At 34.4% G+C, this 23732-nt stretch overlaps 2 protein-coding genes across 5 annotated transcripts in view; one reads left to right on the plus strand and one right to left on the minus strand.

The window, feature by feature from the left end:
• LOC140154929 (palmitoyltransferase ZDHHC16-like) overlaps positions 1-23732 on the plus strand; it is a 191682-nt gene that overhangs the window by 53811 nt on the left and 114139 nt on the right. The window lies entirely within an intron of this gene.
• Positions 10957-23732, minus strand: part of LOC140154895 (FHF complex subunit HOOK interacting protein 2A-like) — a 30601-nt gene continuing 17825 nt past the window's right edge. The window contains exons 10-16 of one of the 2 annotated variants that reach the window (XM_072177554.1): positions 22582-23420; positions 21842-21932; positions 20998-21141; positions 20335-20475; positions 19915-20021; positions 19171-19194; positions 10957-14116 (exon numbers count right to left, since the gene is read on the minus strand). In XM_072177554.1, the coding sequence (XP_072033655.1) occupies positions 14002-14116; positions 19171-19194; positions 19915-20021; positions 20335-20475; positions 20998-21141; positions 21842-21932; positions 22582-23420 (1461 nt within the window). In that variant the 3' untranslated portion in view covers positions 10957-14001. The remainder of the gene's footprint in view (positions 14117-19170; positions 19195-19914; positions 20022-20334; positions 20476-20997; positions 21142-21841; positions 21933-22581; positions 23421-23732) is intronic. The other variant, XM_072177562.1, reaches the window with a different exon arrangement.

Raw genomic sequence — 23732 nt, forward strand, 5'->3', positions numbered from 1 at the left:
AATATAGTATTACTAACAATATTTGCTGATAAGAGAATTGGTTTGTCTATTTTACTCTAATATATTTCCTATTCTTAAGATATATGTTAGTACAGATTTGATTTAATTTATTAATAATCCAGGCACAAATCACATTAAGAGAGAAGAGAATGATTGTATGAGTGCATCAAAGGCATGTAAATTGCCCATGATGTCAAGTCATGAAACTGAAATGACATATTAACATTTCTTAATTCTGTATCATTTATGATCTTATGAAAGCCATTGTGGTAATGTCTTTCTTGCACTTGCACAAGTAGAAAACCCTTACACAAAATAGAAACCCTTACACTTGAAGTCTCCTGAGAGATAGAATCGATTTCTAGGAAGATTTCACTGTCCAGAAGGCTGATCTTTATCCAAACATTCCAATATAAGTGTGCAATTAATGTATCACTCTGAAACATATGAAGTATGGGTGTAATATGTGTAAAACAGATAGGATTATAACAATGAGATCCCATTGGTTGAAAGGAAAAGCTTATGGTAATGAGATATCTCTTCATCAAGAAATGACTGTTAACCTCATTCCCAGATATAAAAGCTTTTTTTTCCCACAAGTTGACAGTATAAAGAATGAGAGTTTAATTTGACGGTTACAGGACAGAACACTTGATGACTTGAGTTCAATGTGGAAGCACTGGGCAGTGCTTTTATATAACATCACATAAGTCACATACAACTCAGAAGAAAATGTGGTAGTTGCAACCATGTAAAAGCAAGGTACTAGGCTACAGGTGTATTTTGCTACTCTGTGACATCAAAAAGCCCAAACCTCTGTGACACATCAAAAAGTCCAAACCTAACGTACCTCAAACATATATCGGAAGACTCGAGTTACAATAGGTTTGAGACTTATGGTGGATGTAGTACTTATTATACGTTGTAGATGTTAGTGAAATGCATCCATGGTATCTTAGAGTATCAAATCACTGTGCCCAGGGAGTAATTTGTCTGGAGTAATCTAGTAATGGTTTTTTTTCAAGATTCTGGACTTTTCTTCTATTTTTTACATTTCTGGAATTGGATGATATTTCATTAAAAAAACCAAGCAAACAAAAGCAAATTAGAGTGATGATACTCCCATAGCCTAATACCCCAATCTCTTAAATTGGCTAAAAACATTGTGCTCTGAGCAGGTGCTCAGCGTGCTCACTCCGCTCGCACCTTTTACAGATTTTTTGCCAATTGCTACTTACATCCCTTTGAACCTCAAAGAAACCTACATGCACATCAGGAGTGCACAGGCTAAAATTTCTCCAAGAGTCTACTTCTGTCACTGATGGGAAAACAAACAATATATTTTGTTTTTAATTTGATGTGTTGTACTAGTTGGATATTGAATTTGCTGTAGCCAAAGATATATTATATTATTTGTGTGATGTAATATTTAGACCAATTGTGTGATTGTTAGTCAGTACTTATAAACCATGTGTAACTATTAATCTTTGTAATGAGTTATATAAATATATTTTATAAACATGCACACAAGTCCAAATTTGAACCATAGTTGCCGGCAGAGATCAATTTCTGAATGTTGCATCTGACATCAGACCCAACATTCTCAGTTTATCTCTGCTGGTGATTATAGTGATTTCTGCCCCACCAGGTTTTTGACATTTTGTTGGGTATACTTGTACAAGAGTTGACCATAAAATGACAGGACCAAACAAATTTATGTTAGTAGCCCTCAAAGCTGATAACATAATCCTAATTTGTTATCATTTGAGGGGCATCTGCAAGTCTAATTAGATGTGTCAGAGTACTGTCCCATCATAGTTTCCTGTTGTGTTGTTGAATGCCTAGCTAGACATACTACATGTTTCTATGATGGGAACAGCCTTTCAATGGTAAACCATATTTAAGAACATGACATTTTTATATTGATGCTGCCAATTGTAAAATGATATCAGTATTATCATACTTTTTAGCACTGCTGTTAAGAAATGATAGGATTTTGCTGAATAAAATCAATAAGAACCCCTGCATAGTGCTGCGCTCAGGTTCACCTCAAGTATAATAGTGACATACATGCATATGACATAAAGTTGGTTGCATGCATGCATACAAAGGTGGTTGGTCAGCTCGCTCGCAGCGCAAATGAGAAAAAGCATCGTCGTCACTACCAAACTTAAAGTGAACCAAAGTATATGTACCTAAGTGGATGAACAATTCAAAACAATGCATGCCATGGGGTCAAAGTCCTACCACTAACAATGATATGCAGTGACATGGTGCATATGCATATAGCTGAAGATGTGTGCATATAAATCAAGGGTCTGGATGCATTTCACTAACATTTATGATACATTGCAAGTCTTCAAACTCATCGCAACTCTATCATAGGTCCTATGGGAAGAGTTACAATAGACCTTTTCATGAGCATGTCTTACTAAAAACACCGATCATACATGACTATGGTAAGCAAAACAATCAATCGCACTGGCAACAGTGCGTTTGATGAGCATATAGCATGGTATGATTGTTCACACCAATCACATATCGCATTACTTGATGCAGCGTATTGAATGCTGTGTCCACTGTGTGGTGGAATATGCATCCAATTCACCAGAAATTGATTAGTTGAATATGATTTGGCACGCAACATTTTTAAAAACTAATTTCTGAAGATTTCCAATTGGCTGCTGAAAAAGGTCTACGAGTTTAAGGGTTATGATGGGGTTAAGTCAAAGTTATGATGAATAAATGTTACATGTAGTGAAATGCACCGCTGATTTAAATATACTAGCTGTTTCCAGTATCTACATAATGCCAGTAAGAACCTATCCAAGTTTATTTTTTGATACAAGCTTTCCAGTGTATTCCAGCTGATATTTGTATTAATGTATTAGGCCAAGTAATTATGTGCAATATATAAATAAGACTAATATCTTGTGTGTAGCAGTATAGAGTTTGTTGTATGCATGTATCAAATGAAAAGCAATAATGTTTTGTACATATTGGTGTTATATCAATATCTAATATTATGTATCCTGTGTAAAGGCAAGTTTTAAAATGTTTTTATCCACTGTAGACAAGATGAAGTATAAAACAAGTAAACCTATATATTCTGTTATTAACGTCATGATGGACAGGGTACCTATTTCTCAAAATTAGGAAACTATTCAGTAAATCGGCTGAAACTGCCTTATTCACAGATGATCTATGTAAATGGAAAGAATTAGCAAATGTATGTTGCATCTTTATAATAATCACATCATCAAAACAAATTTATTATTCCATTATATTAGTGGAAGGGAATAACCATAGGGACCATCACTCTTTGTAAGCGTTGATAGGGTTTATACAGGGTGTATCAAAATGATTGGTACCCTTCAATTCTGATGTTTATTGAAAAGCCTTCCTCTTCCAAATGCAACATTGGATACTCTTGAAATGTCCAGAATGTATAGTTTATGATTTGTTAATCTACAAATTATTTAGATGTTGAATTTTGATCTTTATTGAATTTTGATGTGTCAGACTCATCCATTATCAATGAAAACTGATGGGTACCAATCATTTTGATACAGCTTGTATTATGATGCAAAGTAAAAATTATTTATTTTAAATGTATGTGTGGTGATTAAGAAACATGTTCAAGTGAAAATTGAAACATTAAAAAAAAAATTTGTTTGCCCCTTTTGTTTTTCATTTCATCAAGAAGTGCTGTGGCAGTGCAAACCACATCGGTCATTCATGGAAATTAATTAAAATTCAGTCCTGGCCTTAATTGATGGCTAGTGGTATTTGACTACAAACAGATCTCTAAAGCCATGGTATTTGATTTCTTCAGTACCAATATGACTTGTTCATACCAAGGTTATTATCCTATAAGCACTTCTGGGTTAAGTGGAATCAAAAAGAAATGGGAGGGTTCTTGTGGAAAGTTTGGTATAGGGATGTGCAGCTGAAGAGGTAGCATACTCCGGCTCTTGGATCTAGCTAGGGCTCACCTTTCATAAAACAGGTTTAGAGAACAGGTGCCACTTCCAACTTCAGTCTCCAAAAATGCTGATTTTCAATTGTTTCTTGCAAAATTTACAAGAACACTTCAAAATGTTTGCAAATGTTGCTTCATTTTTGCAGAAATCAGCTTATTCTGAGTGTCTCTATCTTCACATCTGATATTGAGGCAAGTGTTCAGATTCCCAGTCACACATCCCTACACCAACTGAAAATCAAGAGTCTCCAGGGACCAAAACAGTGCAGTGTGAACATATGAAATCTGGTATTATTGGTATTTGGTATTATTGTTCCAAGTACTTATGAATTGATGTCAATAAAGATAATCACTATATGAAGATTATAATATAGTAATTACTGCTAGTATTGTGTTTTGATTTTTAACTAGAAGTCACAAAAATTCATCCTCGGGAAGACAAAGCTATGGGGGAAAGTGAAAGTGAGTTGAAGCAGTTCTGTTTGACAAGATGTTTCAGAGATATACATTCATGTCACAAATATGTGATCAAGCACTTTATTGAATGTCACTGGCCAAAACCAGTTTTGAGATAGGATACCATTTTGTTTTCTATCATTCCTTTCCAAAACAATAATCCAAATTGACTGCAGTCCCAATGTGCAAGTAATGTCACATCATTTTTGCTTGATCACCACAAATGTTAGAACATCGTGATTTTTGTTTATGCCCGAATCAAACATGACCGAATACCTAATGCATTTGCACAGAAAACCAGCTTTCACATTCTTTTTGAATTTGTAAAATTTACTGTTTTTTTCTTGAGATATAGAAAATACCTCATTTTCAACCTGTTCCACAGGTTCAATGATTAAGCCAGTCAAAATATGAAATCACCCACTACTAATTGCACTGAATCCATTTCACATCTGTCCATCTCAAAAAAGCTCACACAAAAACATCAGAAGTCCCCAAAAATCCAAGTAGTGGAACAGTGCCTTATTTGCATAAATCCAAATTGTCCGCTTAATATGCAGGGGTGGAATTTCTCTGCTCGCAAAACATTGAAAAAAAAAAATAGTTGGCATATCTCAGGTGGTTTGTTACCTTGGTAACATGGCCAAAAAGATCAAACAAAATCCATTGAGCCCTGTTGACCTTGACCTATTTTATGATGTTACCTATGTAACAAAACATCCAAAATAATGCAACTTCTCATTTTAATTAATTTTTGCCACAAAGGAACAATTTGAGGGACCCCAAAATTTGACCTTTCCCCTTTATGCCTATAACTCAAGAACTCAAATACTATATCATAATGTCAGAGACCGGTCAAACTATACTTTTTCTGAATCCTTAAGATTTGACCAACCCCTGCATAAGTAGACATTTTGGATTTATGACCCGTTCTGACAAAATCAGGAACAAGTCACATTTTTGACATGTCATGATTAGAATAAAAATGTAAGCACAGGACAATAAGCTTCAAAATGATACCAAAATATGTACATAGCATCAATACTTTTCAAGATATGGATAATTTTGTAAATGATACCTTGATATTTGTGACCGTACACCGCGAATGAGCCGTAAATGTCCTCAATTGTATTCTGAGTTACAGTGTATAAAATGGGCATGAAGGTCATATTCATAGGTATTTCAATTTGGTGCTACGTGTATCTCATTAAATGAGGTATACTTAGCATCAAATTGGGTACCTATGAATATGACCTTCATGCCCATTTTATACACTGTAACTCAGAATACAATTGAGGACATTTACGGCTCATTCGTGGTGTACGGTCACATTTTTCCAAATTGCTATTCGAGTAATGGGCTAATTAGTTTCCTGCCTTACACAGGATTGAACAGGGATTATCCACTCAGTCCCAAGATCAAATACCATGAAATTAAGAATTCCATAATTTTGAGGTTTTTTTATGGGAAAGTCGTTTTTAAAAAACATGCCTGGGGACTTGTTGGAGCTGGTCACATTTATGCAAACAAGGCACTGTTCCACTACTTCAGATTTTCGTTGACTTTTGATGTGTTATTGAATGTGCTTTTATGAAATAAATGGTGATTTAATAGATTCTGTTGCAATTAGTGGTGGCTTAACTCCTTATTTTATAGGCCTATATCTGTATGTTTGCCTCATGAAATAATGTGATTTTCAAATGGTTATAATTCAAGAATGAAGCGGTTAATAATTATCAAAATTCAAAAGGTATATATGGTTTTATTCCTCAACATCATCAACTATTTAGGTCCATTTGGTTTGGGCATTAGAAATTAATTCTTTCATGGATATCCTCCAGCAATAAAAGCATTATTATACGAAATACTATAAATATATGGTTACAAAACTATGAATTTATCTGAAAACAAAAGAGTCTACTTCTCTTTGCTACTTCCTTATTGTAAATAATATACTGAAGGTTGACAATCAATAATATACTGAAGGTTGACAATCAAAAAGAGAGAAACTTACACAACTTAGCATTTTTGTTATATTTTTATTACAAAAAATAATGAATTGAGTGCACGGGCACATTATGTGCAATTAATGAGATTCATGCATCATACCATAGTAATTCAAATATAATGAGTAGCACATTATGTTTCACTGCCTGAACAGAATTGATGTTTCAACTTTTTTCAACTAAATCAACGGTAATATTTTCTTATATTTAACCACAAATTGACTCGGGCAAAACTCACTTCCTGAGAACTAAATACCACACAAGGTTATTTTTATGCAACTCTTTGACCCATGTGTGTCATATACTGCCTCTAGCTATAATGAAAGCCTGGTGATCTGGTCAACTCATTGACAGATAATAATCTCGGGAGGGAATTCAATTTTTGATCAATTCTCTTCAGGTAGTGTAACATAATGAATAATTGTCAAGGTGAGCTACATATTATTAACACATATCAGTGTGATTCCTGTATACTGATGAATAGCAATCAGTTATTACCCATCCGTGTTCACACACCTTTGTACTATTGACTGGAGAGGGCAACATTTAAATTTTGGGTGCAAAGCTGTTGTTAACTGCCCACCCCTCAGTATGAGGAAATTGCAACAAAATTAACACAATCATTTACCATAGGAAAATTATTTAAGTTGTGTTTATCATAGAACTTTTCTGCAGCGTACATGTGGCATATATAGTAGGGTGGGCCGAAAAACACTTTTTTTCTCGGATCGACTTGGAACTCTCGGAGAATTTTACTAGGGTACATACTACTATTGTGTTAAATTATCAGTAAGATCGGAGCATGTTTCGCCCAGGCAGTAGATTTTCACAAAATCCCTACTTATTTGCTATTTCTTACTGTATATAACTCTATATAGAGAAATCAGTACAAACAATCTGGGGAAAGTAGGAATTCAGATGACATCATAGCCAATATTAAACAATTTGGGTAGTTTGTTTAGACCCTACAGAACATCACCAAATAGCAAGCAGGCTCCAATTGGTTACCATTATTTTTTGCTAAAGACATGTATTTAGTTTAATATTGATGATATTTGAGTTGCTAAATTAAGGGGTAGGGGTAGCATTACAGAACATTTCCCAGTTCTACTGAGTCAAATTTCACAATCTTGGTCTTGTTGGGTAGATATGAACTGAAAAGTACAAACAATACATAAGATATGATTTTAGAGCAGCTCTGACTTGACCAGGGGTTAAAGGGTCATGTGACGCCTGATTTGTAGTAATTTTCAAGGCTGTGTGACCTTTTGACCTCCGGTGAAAACATGGATAGCTGAAAATCATATATTATTTATTTTTGGCAATGCTACAGTTCATATCTATGCAACAATACCACATTTGGGAAATTTGACTGAGTAGAACTGGGGAAATGCTCCATAATGCTACCCCTACCCCTTAATATAGCAACTCAAATATCATCAATATTTAACTTACATACGTGTCTTTAGCAAAAATAATGGTAACCAATTTGAGACTGCTTACTACTTGGTGATGTTTTAGAGGGTCCAAACAAACTACCCAAAGTGTTTAATATTGGTTAGGATGGCATCTGAATGCCTACTTTTCCCAGATTGTTTCTACCGATTTCTCTATATAGAGTTATACAGTAAGAAATAGCAAATAAGTAGGGATTTTGTGAAAATCTACTGCCTGGGCGAAACATGCTCCGATCTTACTGATATTTTAGCACAATAGTAGTATGTACCCTAGTAAAATTCTCCGAGAGTTCCAAGTCGATCTGAGAAAAAAAGTGTTTTTCGGCCCACCCTAATATATAGCTTAGGACACAGATTCAAATGCGTGTTATTGCACAAACGTGATTGGTCTGTTCTGAAAATGTTGCAGCTGTGCCGTACGCCCTCGCGTTGCTACCCACGCAGTTGTTGGAGTACCGAGCGTTCTACGATGAACACAAAATTAGCAATTTTTCTATAGCATGTACTTCATAGGCTCCCAGTTTGAAAGTCAACATGTTGCCCAAACAAGCACACACAATAGAGCGTGCAGTCTACAGTACCCTCTTGATACACAGGAGGCAAACTTGAAACAATTATTGGTTTTAAGCTCACAATTATGTCAGAATATTTTACCCGGGTCACTTTTTAGGTACCATACTTGCTTGCATGTATACTCAGTGAAACTTTGTATGTTCAAAATTAGTCAGAATCATATTGCAAGTAAAATGACTTTTTAAAGTCATTTAAAAAAGAATGATATTGACATTTTAATTTAAGAGCTTGATGTACAGCATATTTTAAGTTTCCATGATAATGTGTTCTATTATCATTCACACTGTTGCAAATTTAGGGGCTTTCATTCCCCTCCTTTTTACACCATCTACTTTTTCTTACTTGCCTATATTTATGTTTTATTTTTATGTATTTGCTCTCAAAGTGAAGGATAAACATATTTAAAATTTCAATGAAGTTTCTTTAATTGAGAGGCACATTTGGTGAAACTGACTCAAGGATTAAGAAGTTATTTTACATGTACTTGAAAGCAGATATTTTTACATGGATAACACATAATATCAAACTCTCTAATCAAAAATACATTTTAAAACTTATTTGTAATGAATATTAAATAATAAATTAATTGAATTTAAACCATCATTTGTACAACCACAACCAGTTGTTTTTATTTATTAAATTATCTAGGAAATACTATGTATCCAGCATACTAACCACTGCCCTGAAAACAATTTTCAAATTGGTTAATTTTTAATTTTCACAAATTAGTCTTGACTTAACTTTAAAAAGACTAACTTTTAAAATTTCATCTTACACATTTGAAATAAAAAATACATTATAAATTGAAAACAAATGGATTGAGTAAGAGCCAGATATTATATCATTTACCAATTTCATGCAACCAATTGGAAAGTTTAAACTTATACTGGCCAAATGTACATTAAATTATATAATGAAACAGATAGTTCTCATGGTACAAAGCAATGTAATATTAATAACTTCAAACTTGAAATGAAAACAATTTTGTCAGCCATATAATTTTTGATAAAATGAAAGGCAAAGTAATGAAAAATGCATTCACTAAAAAATTTAATTGCAGTAAATAAACTGATTCTTATCTTAAAATTACATGGGATGAAATGTATTGTTTACAGTGTGCTGTCTTTGTTCTAACTCCACCTCATTTTTGATTAATCTTTTCTACATGTATATACTGCCAATATTTCAGTTGATTGCTGCATGTACAAGTTTTTTGAAACACACAAGTCCATCATTTTGGGTTAAAAACTTTCCAAAGATTAAAATATGCTCTCCAAAACAGCTTCATAAAGAAAGTCCTTATTCATTTATATCATCATGATTTTTCACACACAGATGAATAAGATATACACAATAACTTTGTAAAAAAATGATCCCTATAGAGTTTTCTTATAATTGGCCCCTTCCAGCTGTTGATGGGGATTTGGCTCGGCTAACTCAGGCCAGAATTAACTTTCCGTTTTCAGGCGACAGAATCGCCCTTGCTGTCAGTTTTCGGCTTTGCTAATTCCGGCCTGAATGGAGTTAGCCGAGTCAAAACTCCATCAAACAGCTGGAAGAGGCCAATTAGAAGAAAACTCCATAATTATATAATGTAGAATTGCAAGGGAGCAAGTCAGTTGATTGACAGTGAAATACAGATTGCATTTTCATATATTAGTGAAGTGAAAAGAATGGTGATCCCATTTCTACAAGTCACAAGAAGTCATGTATAATAACATGGTATCTCTACAATAACACAAACGATTGGTGTGAATGATGTCATGTGACACAATGACCTAATTCAATTCCTTCACATGACTGATTAAATGCCCTGGTACTGAGGCATATTTACCAGTAAGTTGTCAACAAAAAAGTGTATTCACATAAAAAAAAATAAGAAAAGTATATTCACCTTTTACTGTTACTGTTGTAAATAATATAGTGCACCTTTTTATATAAATAATATATATCGTATAGAGGCACTAGTGTACAGGCTATCCTAATAATTTAGAAACCAATTTAAATAGACTATTTAACATATCTTTCTGATTCGATGCCTGTATTTATAATACTGAAGTCATTCAACTGACTGTCATTTCATATCAAATTTTCCAACACATGGAAGTGTTCACAGCATAGTGTACAGAGATTTTCCCAGGTGCAGTCCCAAATTCCTGTATACCACCATAGACTGACTATAATATTTCATCAGTCTATGATATGACCCTTGACTATACTTTTTCACCTAAAGTTTGGAAGTAACATCAGTGCCTCTATAGGGTATATTGCTGATCCATTGATTATCCTTTTCTGGTGCATTGTGGGATAGAAAAGGAGCAAATTAGCGATCGATTTGCCCCCCTTTCTATCCCACAATGCACCAGAAAAGGATAATCAATGGATCAGCAATATACCCTATGTGGTTGTGCCACAAGCGTACCATCCTTATACGTGTGTATCTGCAGAATTAGGTTAGCGAGAACGATTCAACTGAAAAGGGCACAGAACCTTAATTCTAGTTGGGATTTCAGAGGAGGGAGCTCTCTGTTTGCACATGAAATTTGCCTCAAGGAAAGGGAGCCTGATCTTTACGATATAAAACATGGGACATAGTGACAAACAGTGTTTGAAATAAGCACTATCTTATTCTCCTGTCCAAACCTCACTGGGGACAACCAAAATGAGCTATGTACTTGACCCACAGACAACCACTATATTTTTACCTCCAAAATTAAGATTTATAAGTTTTGACATTAAGTCTTGACAAGCAGAATTTATGCTTTAGTTATCCAAGGGACAACCTCCATTTTGTCCTTATTTTGGACACTGGTGACAAAACGGGCATAGAGAAAGAATGCTTAAACGATAACAGGAATTTGGGAGTTTGCTCCTAATTTAGGACCCACTTAAACTAATTTACTTGACACTGACAATACATAGTTAATTAATAGCAGAGCAGATTAATTTTAACAGTGTTAAATGGCAAATTCTTCCTTTTATAAAACTCCTGTATATGTGTCCATATGTCCAATAGACCTGATCTGCATCTACCATAATAGATTTACAATATAATATATGGGACTTATACTACTAATTACATAACATAACAGTAAATGAAATATACAAAACTGTTAAAATAAATATTGATTAAAACATGCAATTAAAATATTGAAAATAACCTCTTGTCATATTCATAAGACTTTTTTCTCAGCCATAACTTACTTCTAAATATATGTATTCATAATTATATCATATATCCAAACTCTTTCCTGTCTTGTCTTTTAAAATCATGATGAGATAACTTCAAAATAGACAATGTACTGTGCTGCGTTCTGGTCAATTTTGGTTCTGAAGTTGATTCTTCATTCCCAATTATTTTCTTTGCAGTGCCTTTACAGCTATTTTCATAAGTATATCAATGTTGTCAAAGCATACAAGGGTGTGATCCAAAGCTTGTGAAATATCCTGAAAGTAGTAGAAAATCCTGAAAAACAGCATGAAATTGGGCTAAAATACCCCAAAACAGGCTGAATATCAATAAAATTTCGTAAATTTTGGCCACAAAAAATTGTGAAATCAGGAAAAATCCTGAAGACTCACACCCCTGAAGCATATTATGAAGTTGTATGTCCCAGATATATGATTTGGAACCTACTGGAAGACACACCACAAACCAAATACGCATTGAAGTTGCAGCTACAACAAATCACAAAAGAAATGTGATATATGCATTGCTAAAAATAAATGCAACCTCACATACTCAATACTTCTGCTCCAATAACACATCTAAGACTGGCAAGAGTAAAGATACACAACAATGATTACCTTGAACTTTTTGAGAAAATATATTGGACCTACATTACAAACACCAATTATCTAAAAGAAATTGCAAAATTGTAATTATCAACCACTAAAATTTGCTATGTCTTGTATACTAAAAAGCTCAAATAAATAGCACTACTTTAATTGAAGTAACAATTTTGAGTATTTAATTTTATATTACTGTAATTGTGTCAAATGGTGAAAATAAAATATTGTTAATTAAAAAAAAAAGTTTAACAACAATTTGAATATTCCCTATATTATGAAAGTCAGCTTGGCTGTTTGTTTACAACAAAACACAAAATAATTATAGGAAAACTGATTAATTTAAAGGAAGAATGGACAATTTCAGCTTTTCACCTACTTTGGTTGAGCTATTATATTTCTCTGGCCCTCAAACTCACTTATTAATACAATTATTATCATTATTTAATTACAACTTCTGCTAATTTGTAATTTCCTAGCTAAAGTTACAAAAGCAGATAAGATAAAAATACATCTTGATGTAAAATAAAAAATAATAAAGTACAGGATTGATTAATAATCAATTTCTTTTGCATGCATTAAAAAGAAAAATTAGATGATGAAAATATGATTGCACTTATATTTATAAATTTAGTAACTGTTAATAATTCTTTGTCAATAAAATCATTGCTGCTTTTACATGTAGTTACAGCGTGCCAATATAACAGCAGATCAATTTGATGTTGGTGTTATACTGGACAGGCCTAGCAAAAATGTGTGTATTTCCCACATAGAAAAGCCACATTTCCTACGGGAAAAAAAACCCCACAAAATATTCCTGCATTATTTCTTATGTACATTGTTATTAGGGGAAAAATTTTCCTTCTAAATGCCAATATTTCTCTGAATAGCTCTTCCTGTATTCCACAGATTTGCGGGCATGCTATTGGATGAGCCTACAATATCAAACTATCCATGCTGGTGGCGAAAAATGAATGTCCATCAATATTACTAGAGTAAACTGGAGGCCAGTATTAACAGCTACATTCAGCTCAGCCTATGTGTGTGCTCATTGGAAATTGGTGTCATACTTACTCAGTGCAAGACTATTTGAATGGATTAAATCAAATTAGAGCAAATTTAGTCAGTTTTTATACATCTCTCAATCAAAATTGAGTGATTGGAGATAAGCGTTCCACATGTCACACACTGATTGTAATTTTCAGCACACAATAATGGTTGCTTCAATAACTGTGTCAGTCAGTGATCAGAGCACTGCATTGACATTTTCTTTGAAATGTGACAGCTGGTCACAAACTAGCATGTCTAACTAGGAGGGCTTGGACACAGCCACTATTGAGGCATGATGAAATCATTGGATGGGATGTGTGGCTATATATAAGTTTCATTGTATACACTGAAATAGGGTTATCTGAATGGGTGACTCCATTTGAAATCTACGGCCTCTGTGGGATATTAAGCTCATGTCATCCACAGGGGATGTATTGATTTTAACTAGCATAGCCCAATGCCCTTGTGACACATTATACCTGTAAATTACCTATTTACCTTTATGTTGGAATAAAAAGATTATGCATTATATATGGTCTGTCAAAACAAACTAAAAAGCCTCTCTTTGATGATCAAAACCATACTGATAACTTGACCACCAGGACCTCCAGTCGGACCACCTGCTCATCTTTGCTGATGATATCTCCCATCCCATCCATCCTCTTAGATGATGCCTATCATCTTCTCATCAGTGTGGTGTTTGACCGCTTGCAGCATGAAATTTGACAAAAGCGACTGCAGCCAGTTCTTTGCAGAATTCTTCTAGTACGATGACCCCTTCCAACAGGTCAATGTGAGGAAGGCTGCAGAATATAAAGACAATATATGATTATTCAAATTTCAATATTATTAGTATCCATTGTTTAGTAACACTTACACTACAAAGGCCCATGATTCATTTCAAAGTGAAATGTATGAAAACAAAAGTAGCGATCCACACTTAATCAAAATGAATGATAATTTTGGGATGGAACTTGAAACTAGAATTAAAAAAGGTACAACTTAGACCAACCAAGGCTCAGTATATCACAATGCAATTATGCAATATCATACCAATGTCTGTAAACAAATAAATGAACAAAACAAATACACATTCATACCTGCAAACAGAAAATAATTGTTCTAAAATTCAAAAAATTTGTGTGGGTTCATATTGTTGAAACTACTTGAATGAAAAGAAAATAGCCCAGATTGAGAATCACATGTTACATTTAAAATATCAATGATCAGAAATGCAAATTAAGTTGATATATTTAGTGCATAATTGTACACCTCTACTGAAGGCAATATTTTCATGTCAGTTAGCAAGATAACTTGTTATTTATATTTGCAACTAGCTTCCACAAAACCAGAAACATTGGTAAAATCTTCACATGAAGTTAACAGATAGATGTACTTTTTAAATAATGTCAACAACAGTTTACATTGCTCGTTTGGACATCAAATGTCAAATACATATTTTTTCCTAAATTGTTACTATTTTTTTATGAGTAAAGAACTTTCCTAGATGAATACTTACATTTAACACCAAAACAAAAGAACATATCTTTAGATTTTTCACACTTAATACACTTTTTCAAGCTTCTAGCTAGCTCATTAAGAGTTCCTGATTTTAAAGGAATAGGTAACATTTTTACAATGCTGTTATATCTATGCCTATTTTTGGAAACATGTTGAAAGAAACTACCTTGATCTGATATTGAGTTGTGAAAAAATCAACTCGAATTGTAAGCATGTGAGAGTTATGCATATACATGTATTAGTCAAAACTTTGCCTCTTCTATTTTGTACATACATGTGTAATGTGCTATTCCAGTTAAAATCCATACACCCCCTTATTGAAGACATGTGTGTAGATTTCCATTCAGGTTAACTCCCATTTGAAATTCACACTCCCTATGAGGAATATTAAGGTCATGCCTTCCATTGGGGGTGTATGGATTTCAAATGGAATAGCCTGATTGCTGAGTGGCTTGTAGAAGTTATGATTATCATATCATATGCTTGCAGAGACAACTATGCAAGAAAAGTCCTAAGCAAGCTACTGCTGGTGTGGTTATTATCTTAAAATCAAATGCAACATGAAATCATTAATAATAGCAGATATCATCTTATAAACAATCTGAGCTCATGTATTATGCATTAATACTAAGATACCTTTGTGATAAATTCAGTCTCAGTCTATTTTCTATCAATAATGGATTGCATTTTGTGATCAGGTGAATTTATATGAAATAAATATGGATTCCCATCATTTGAATACTGCACATTCGTTTTATTTCTAACAGCAGAAGGGTTAAGAACTAGAATACATTTAAGAGAATTATAAAAACCTAAATCGGCATATAAAAAAACGGCATACACAAAAAAAAAAAAGAAGGACAAAATTGAGGACAAAATTGACTATATACATGAATTCAACATATCATGAAAAGTATTTACAGAAATGTCATTTTAGAGGTAATTGCACCAATCTTTACACAAATTTGTCAGCTTTATCATGCATGCTTACGCTTGGGAGAAGGAACACAAGTCAATTATAAGGGCATTAACACATTTGATCTAAGATGCAGCTATTAGTTTATGCATTACATTCAATTTAATGAATGTAACATGCTAGTTAACTTATAAAAGTGAAAAACTGTACATAATAAAATGATGGATTTTGGAGAACACAACATACCATTTTATTGAGTAAACTTTTTTCCTTATGATTACATATCATTTGTCATCTATGAGGATAGTTTAAACCTACAAGTGATCAATTTCTACAAAAAATTGCAAATCATGATTGATGAACTGATTGTCTTAGCAAATTAAATGGCTGTCCAGAATCAATGCAGCTACTTATCAGTTCCAACATTTTACAGATAAATGAATCTACAAAATTTGAGTCAAATGGTATGATCCACCATCAACAATGCTACCATTAGCAATAAAATATTAACAACTGAATTAGGATTCAGTTCATTGCCATGTATTGGTTGTCTCTAATTCCACACCATTATGAAATTGTAACCATGGCAACTCCTTACTTGACTAGGTTGTGAGTGGTTGACTTCCATATCAAAAGTTGAACACACATGAATTTGCCCACACACCCAAATGTGTATGATTCAACCACTCATATGTTGAGGAAACAGGTACAACAGGTTTATTTTGGGTCTATTTTACAAACAAACATTATGGGTCAAGTTATGCAATCAATATTTTAGATGCTGAAATGCAGTGGGTTTTGACAACACATATTTTAGGCTATTATTCATATGCCAATGTGTGTGTGTGTGGGGGGGGGGGTTGATAACTAAATTAACTGTGTGGAAACGTATGGATAATTTTGAGATACCCAGTTTTTGAAATAAGAACAAACCAATGGATTGAATATTAATACACGCATACATGATTTTGAAAACAAGGAGCAAGTATATAGCTCCCTCCCCAATGTATTTAGTAAATGTTTGTGATTTGATTTGGTTACAGGTTGTTAGTAATGTTTCTTTGGAGACACTGCAGTCATGCAGGTGCAGGTTGTAGTTACACATGGCTGGCATATCAGCAATAAGAGCAAGTTTTTTCCAGCTGTTAAAAATTAAACATGCAAGCTGGTGAATATTACATTCTGTTCCAACATGATGACAACGGCTTGTATACTTGCTTACAAATATCAATGAAACAAAATTCAGAAAGCACCTCTGTAATTGCCACACTATAAGACTAGTAAATAGTAAAAACTTGTATTCTTCTACCACCCACTCAGTTTTGGTTTTTTTTATGTCAGGCATATCCAGGCATTAACAGCTGAAATCTAGGAGATAACGCTGACGAAACTTTGGCCAGGCACAAGTGACTTGGTGAACGAAGGGGGTCGCTGTAGATAGCTGATCGAGGTATTTTTACAGGACAGGCAAGTGTGCCAACAATCGGGCGTTACTCTGATCGGAACCGCCTGTAAACGAGGTCTTTATCATGGATCATCTGCCCCGCCATTACCAGATGAACCACGGTGAGAGCGGAGATTTTTTTGTTGGTCCTGCAGGGAATTGAACCCGGGACCTCTCGCACCAAAGGCAAAGACCTTAACCAGTGTGCCACGCTGCTCCCCGTCAATGTTTTATGTACAAAATGCACAAGTTGGTTAAATGTTATAATTTCCAGTGGATATGGTTTGGGGTTAATTTGACTTGATTTGATTTGATTTGAGTTTATTCAGTTAAGGTTAGGTTTAAGGTTAGAATTAGAATACAGATAAGAGAGGATGTGGTCATCAGATCTGCAAGTAGCTTAAAGATCAAGTGAGTATTAGGATTATGGTTAGTGTTAGAATAAGGGACAATTTAGCTTGGTATTGTACCAAGACTTTTTTCTAGATGGCCAGCATTTTGCAAAGGAATGCTTTATATACAGTCTTGTCTATGCAATTTACCTAAGCACATTCTAACCACTGACAGACCCTGGGGCTATGGTCTAGCTATGCTAAAGGCTAATTTGGTAATCAGTAATTAGTAAGCTGTTGACACAAAAGTTGTTGAGTCATCAATGAGTAAACAGAATTAAATTCACCCACGTGCCATGCTTTAGACCACAGTAGGCATTTGCTTTTCTCTGTTCCATCAGTCACACAACCACATTATGTGTACATGCACATCCATATCAAAATGATGCACTTATCGGAAGCTACACATGTCTATTTTTACATAATAGTTCAGGAATAAATACCAGACTCATCTCAAGTAGAGGTCACTTCAAATCAACCCAAGTCACATGGTTTAGGAATGTTCTCTGTATTCCCAAACCATATGACTTTGGGATAATTTAAAGAGACTTCCTCTTGAGACGAGACTGGGATTCATTCTTAGCTATCATGTAAAAATATACATATGTAGCAGCCCTTCTGGGGCATCCTTTTGATATCGATGTACATATAGATAACTGGATTCTGCCTTAGCAAATTATATGCATTGGAAAATTCATGAGTTTGTCAGAACTTCAGCATCCATATTATATCTCCAATTTATATCTCACAAAGCAAGGCCTAATTTCACGTAGACTTGTAACACATCATACAGTTAGGTCTTTGAACCAATGATATATTGCTTTCCCTAGTATTAAATGAAAGAAAATTAATTAAGTTCTTTACAGGAAAACAACAACATGATTTAACTTCACAAATATTGTTACAGATATGTTTATATGTTAAAAAATCGCAATATATAAACTTCTGGGAAGTCTTGTTTTAGTAGAAGAAATGTATTAATAATTATCACTTATGGGAGGTGCCATTTTATAACAATGTGACAGCATCATAGCCATATCCATGCTTTATCCATTGCTATAGCTATACATCCCAATTGAATGTCAAAGCATTCAGCTGAATAGGCACTTTAAAAATGGCGTCACCATAAGTGGTAATTATTAATTAATTTCACTCATTGCAAGACTAATTGATGGTTTATAGACCATTCTTGTAATTGCCACCTTCCTGGCATTGATGGGGTGAACATCAATATTACATCAATATCACACCCTATTAAACAATGACAGTGATTATTTTGTTATTTTATAATCATGTGATACCCTTCTTGTCCTCACTTTCAACAGGAAGGTGCAAATTATATGAATGGCCTATACATGCTGATTTGTATCAAGTAAACATATCTTTACCAATATATGAAACAAAAATAAAGGGTAAAAGTCACTTTATGATACACTGCAAGTCTTCATGAAATTTGACATAGATATGGAATCACATTACAATGGGTTATTAATAATGACTGATGAAACAAGCAAACCAATGGGGTCAGTTGGTGGTCCAATGCTGACTGCACTGACTGAATAATATCGGGATGCAATCACTTACTTTAATATAGGTGCTTTGCGATTTCTGTGAAAAGGAATTTAAATTAGCATTGCAACATTATTTCATATGACAAGTTTAGACCCCTTGTCTCAAAATACAACAACAAATAAAAGACACAAATAACATGAAACAAGTGTTGACACATGCACAATAACAATCCTGCAACAATTTCATGAAGATCAATGAGCAATTTCTCCTGAGTATAAAATTAGCCTCTTGTCCTTGTACCAAAACTATGTAGAATGCCACCATCATCAGACACAGCAGCAACAATGGAACATCAGGTTTTCATTGATAATCAAAGGTATATCTTACATTTAGAAGTGCACTTAAACACACAACATACAAGACCGATCACTAACGATGTCTGAATGAACTATTTTCCCTTATACACAAGACATGTCTGAATGAACTATTTTCCCGTATACATAAGAGGTACAAATTTCCCTTTGTTCTCTTGTTTCTCACTTTCCAGATGATTATGAATGGGCTATTCCAGGTAAAATCTATACATCCCCTATGGAAGACATGACTTTAATCTCTCACACAGGGGGTGTAGTTTTCAAAAAGAGTCACCCTTTTAGGTAACCCAATTTGAAATTCATACTCCCTGTGTGGGAGATTAAGTTCATGTCTTTCATATGGAGTATATAGATTTCAACTGGAACAGCCCAATGTCTCCATATAACAGCCCACATGCAGCACATCATTTAACCTTTGTGCTGAGAGATTTGAATGCCTTACCTATCATCTCTCTCATCTGCCATACCCATCAGTTGTTTGCGTACTTGTATCACTTGTGATTGGAACTCTGGAATAGCTTTCATTCTCATTGTCAGATCAATCATCACCTGAAACAAACAACAATTGTCATAGTCACTTCAGCTTCAACTTATGCTTACTTAAAGTCATATTATAACATTTCTGTAAAAATAGATTAGTATTTATTTTCCATAAAATGTTAGCCTTTACTGTCAGATATGTCCCTTTTTAATTTTGAGCCGAACAAGTGAGGTAAAGCATAGAAAATTGGAATTTACTACTAGCGCCCATGCATGTTACTCCCACGGTTGTAATATGGTACAATTATCAATTCCATGCCTAGATAGGGCAACCTATCATTCATCTGCAGTTTTAATTTGTAATGGAACCTTTTTTTCTTACCTTCTGCAGCACTGTGTTTAGAGTTCTACAGCCCGGTGTGACAGGGAGAAATGGATTCAAGAAGTACTCATGTATTAAGGGATGAGGAAATAGTGTTATCTTGGACAGCACAGATGTAACTTGTAGATTGACTTCATACGTCTGAAAAAGTCATGCATAAAATGTTCACAATTAATTATTAACATCATTGAATATTAATCTTCTACTGTTACTAATATGAAATTGGTGCCTTGTTGTGCTGTGAGCTTTCTTCCTGCTGCCGCACATTCTACAGAAGAGAAACGGACCCCGCATCCAATGATGCAGCACCATGCCTTAGGCACACAATTGGGCTACTTGGCAATCACTTGCCCTTACTCAAAAAGGCATGCCACTACTTGCCTAAAATTGGGCTACTTTTGCTGGTGTCAGGCTGCGGCAATAATTTGACACATTTATTGATCGGTCAGTAACTTCCCATTATGTACCGGAAGTTCTTAACTCCAGTGCTTTTCTGCCCAATTGGGTGATTTGTATTCTTAATTCGGATAAATATGCCCAAATATAGGTATTGGAAGCTTTTTGGAAGCTTCAAAATTGGGCTACTTTAGAATCTTTACCACCACCTGCCGAGCCAATGCCCTGGGCCATGACGCTGAAAAGTTTCAGCAAAACTACCCGTACCTGATCTAGCATTCTTGTCAGTTTGTCATACAGCATCTTGACTAAAGTGCCTTCATAGAATGACTCATCTGTTGGACATTTGTCCAGCGGGGTAGGGTAGGTAGGCCATTCCCATGGTAAACAGTTCACAGAACATTCACGAAACTGCAACATAGTAAGAAAAAGATTCATGTCAGAAGTTATTGCAATACACTACCAGAGTTTAAAATACACAGGGGTTAAGGCCAGAGTAATGGAAGACACATTCGTCCACGCCCGAATTTGAGATTTCTTAATATTTATCAACACTAAGATGTATTCTTTCACTTGAAACTGATAAAATACAACTTGCTAATATTAAAACATATTTTTGCTTGATTTATTTCACTCTTTTCAACTCTAAAAAGTCACATGGCCTTAAGGGTGACTTTCCCCCAAATTTCACAACATAGGTGACGTGAAAATATCCATCAATGGCATAAACTGTTCAAAATAGCCCTGGTAAACAGAAAGTATTTTGAACCCTGTTGATAACACTACATACCATGTATTTAGAATTAAAACTCTTGATCTTACACTACATTCCAGTTGTATCACCAGTATGTCTATATGTCCCAACTTCGGTCACAGTTTAACCACCCGAGACCATAATATTACAGGCAAAAATATAGTGTGCACAGAATCTGAAATATTATGGGTCAAGACTGTCTCCCATAGGCTTCAATGACAAAAATATTATTAATATTGTTTAAATCTTTTTATTTATGACATCTTTATAGATGGAAGCACTTAATCTGCTTACCATATGGACCCTCCAGTCTAAACTAACTGTGATATACATGTATAGTACATGTCATACACTTACCTGTCTATGAGCTTCTCTAAGATACATATCATATCCCACATCACCAGTAAGATAGGAAGACTTGGATGCCTCTGGCATTAACGTTAAAAAACTGAAAGAAAAAAAAAGGAAAACCAGTTTCAAGGTACAGAGAGACATAGTTACAAATGTAATTCTGAGGTATATTCTGAGGTGCTATTCTATATTTCCTATATCCGAGGGATTTTCCATTCGAATAGGCTCTAGGTTAAATAGAATGAAATATGTCTAGGTTAACCCTAAGGAGATATCTGCATCTCAATGAAGTTCATGCCTCAATACTCCATCAAGGAAAGTAAAATGGAATCTACAATTTATACATTGAACAGAACAGCTTTTGATGGTGAAGAAATCATACAAATTTTGTTTCTTTATGTTTTGAAATCAAAGATATTAGAGAACAAGTTAGACCAGGTCTAACTTTAAATCTGGTTTAAACAATGAAGTACAACTACAGGGACAACAAAGAGTATCAACTTAACCATGCATGCTTGTCACTGAGAGCAAAATAGTGTACCTCTGGGATTATTTCATGGGGCAAAATAATCCGGAGGTGCACTATTGTTCATGTGAGGTTGGTACTCTTTGTTGTACCTCATTGTTTAGACCAGGTGTAAAGTTAGACCTGGTCTAACTTGTTTTGTGCATACGGGGCCTTCAGTTTATTTCATCATATGCCTGCGTTAAAAAACATATGAGAACTACTTAAAAAAATTACTTACCAATTGACAACTTTGTGAATGCCGATACCATCATCGCTGCTATCCACACTAGATGCAGATGGTGTGGCTGATATATCGCTATGAGTTGGAGAACCCACAGTGGTTGGAAGTAGTGACACTGGCATATGAATTGGTGACAAATCAAATAATGGAGATGAAGGCTCTGGATTCTCATGTGTTTCTAATATTTCTGATGCTAGAGTATCTGGTCCATTTGTAAAAATGTTTTCTAACAGTGCATTGCTAAATGGTTCTGTCCTATCAATAACTTGTTCTGTGGGATTGGATGCTTCATTCTCTTGTTTCTCATCTCCATGATTTCCAACTATGTGAGTATGAACATCTTCATTGTCTACATGCGGATAATCACCTGTGTTATTATCTACATGTGAACTATCATCCGCTTGATTTTCTACATGTGAACTATCATCCTCTTGATTTTCTACATTATCATCCGCTTGATTTTCTACATGTACATTATCATCCGCTTGATTTTCTACATGTGAACTATTATCCGCTTGATTTTCTACAAGTGAACTATAATCCGCTTGATTTTCTATATGGTCATCATCAACTGTTTCATTTTCTACTTGTTGAATATCAACTGTTTGGTTTTCATTCACTTGATTTGTATGCACTTCATTTTCATCATTGACACCTATATCATCCACATTATTGTCGTCAGTTCTAGCGCCCTCGTTGTCAGCAGGTGGAGGGGGCAAAGCTGTCCTGTCAATGTACACTCTAGTTTGTAGGTTTCTCAGCACCAAATTGTTGATGATGTGTTCATGAGGCTTCTTCAGTAGTGTTTCAAAAAGTTTTAATGACATGATGATAATCTGAAAAAAGACAAGTAAATGTGAGAATTTTACAATTATTAAAGCTTGCTAATCAGACTAGCTATGGGCAAATTCACTTTTGTAAATGCCTGGCCAATGTGATATGATTTGATACAGTAAGTAACATTTGAAGTAGCGTTATGTTATTGCTAATGAAGTATGCTTTGTATATAACACTGAAAACCTACTTCTTTAGCATACTTTATTATTGTGAAGTCATGGTTTGGTTTTTTATTGTTCTTTTTTCCCCTTTTTTATTATTTCAAATTGAATGATTTCCAACCTTAGCCTGAGCAGACCAAATCACATCTA

Source organism: Amphiura filiformis, chromosome 1 (assembly GCF_039555335.1).
Source record: "Amphiura filiformis chromosome 1, Afil_fr2py, whole genome shotgun sequence".
NCBI lineage: Eukaryota > Metazoa > Echinodermata > Ophiuroidea > Amphilepidida > Amphiuridae > Amphiura > Amphiura filiformis.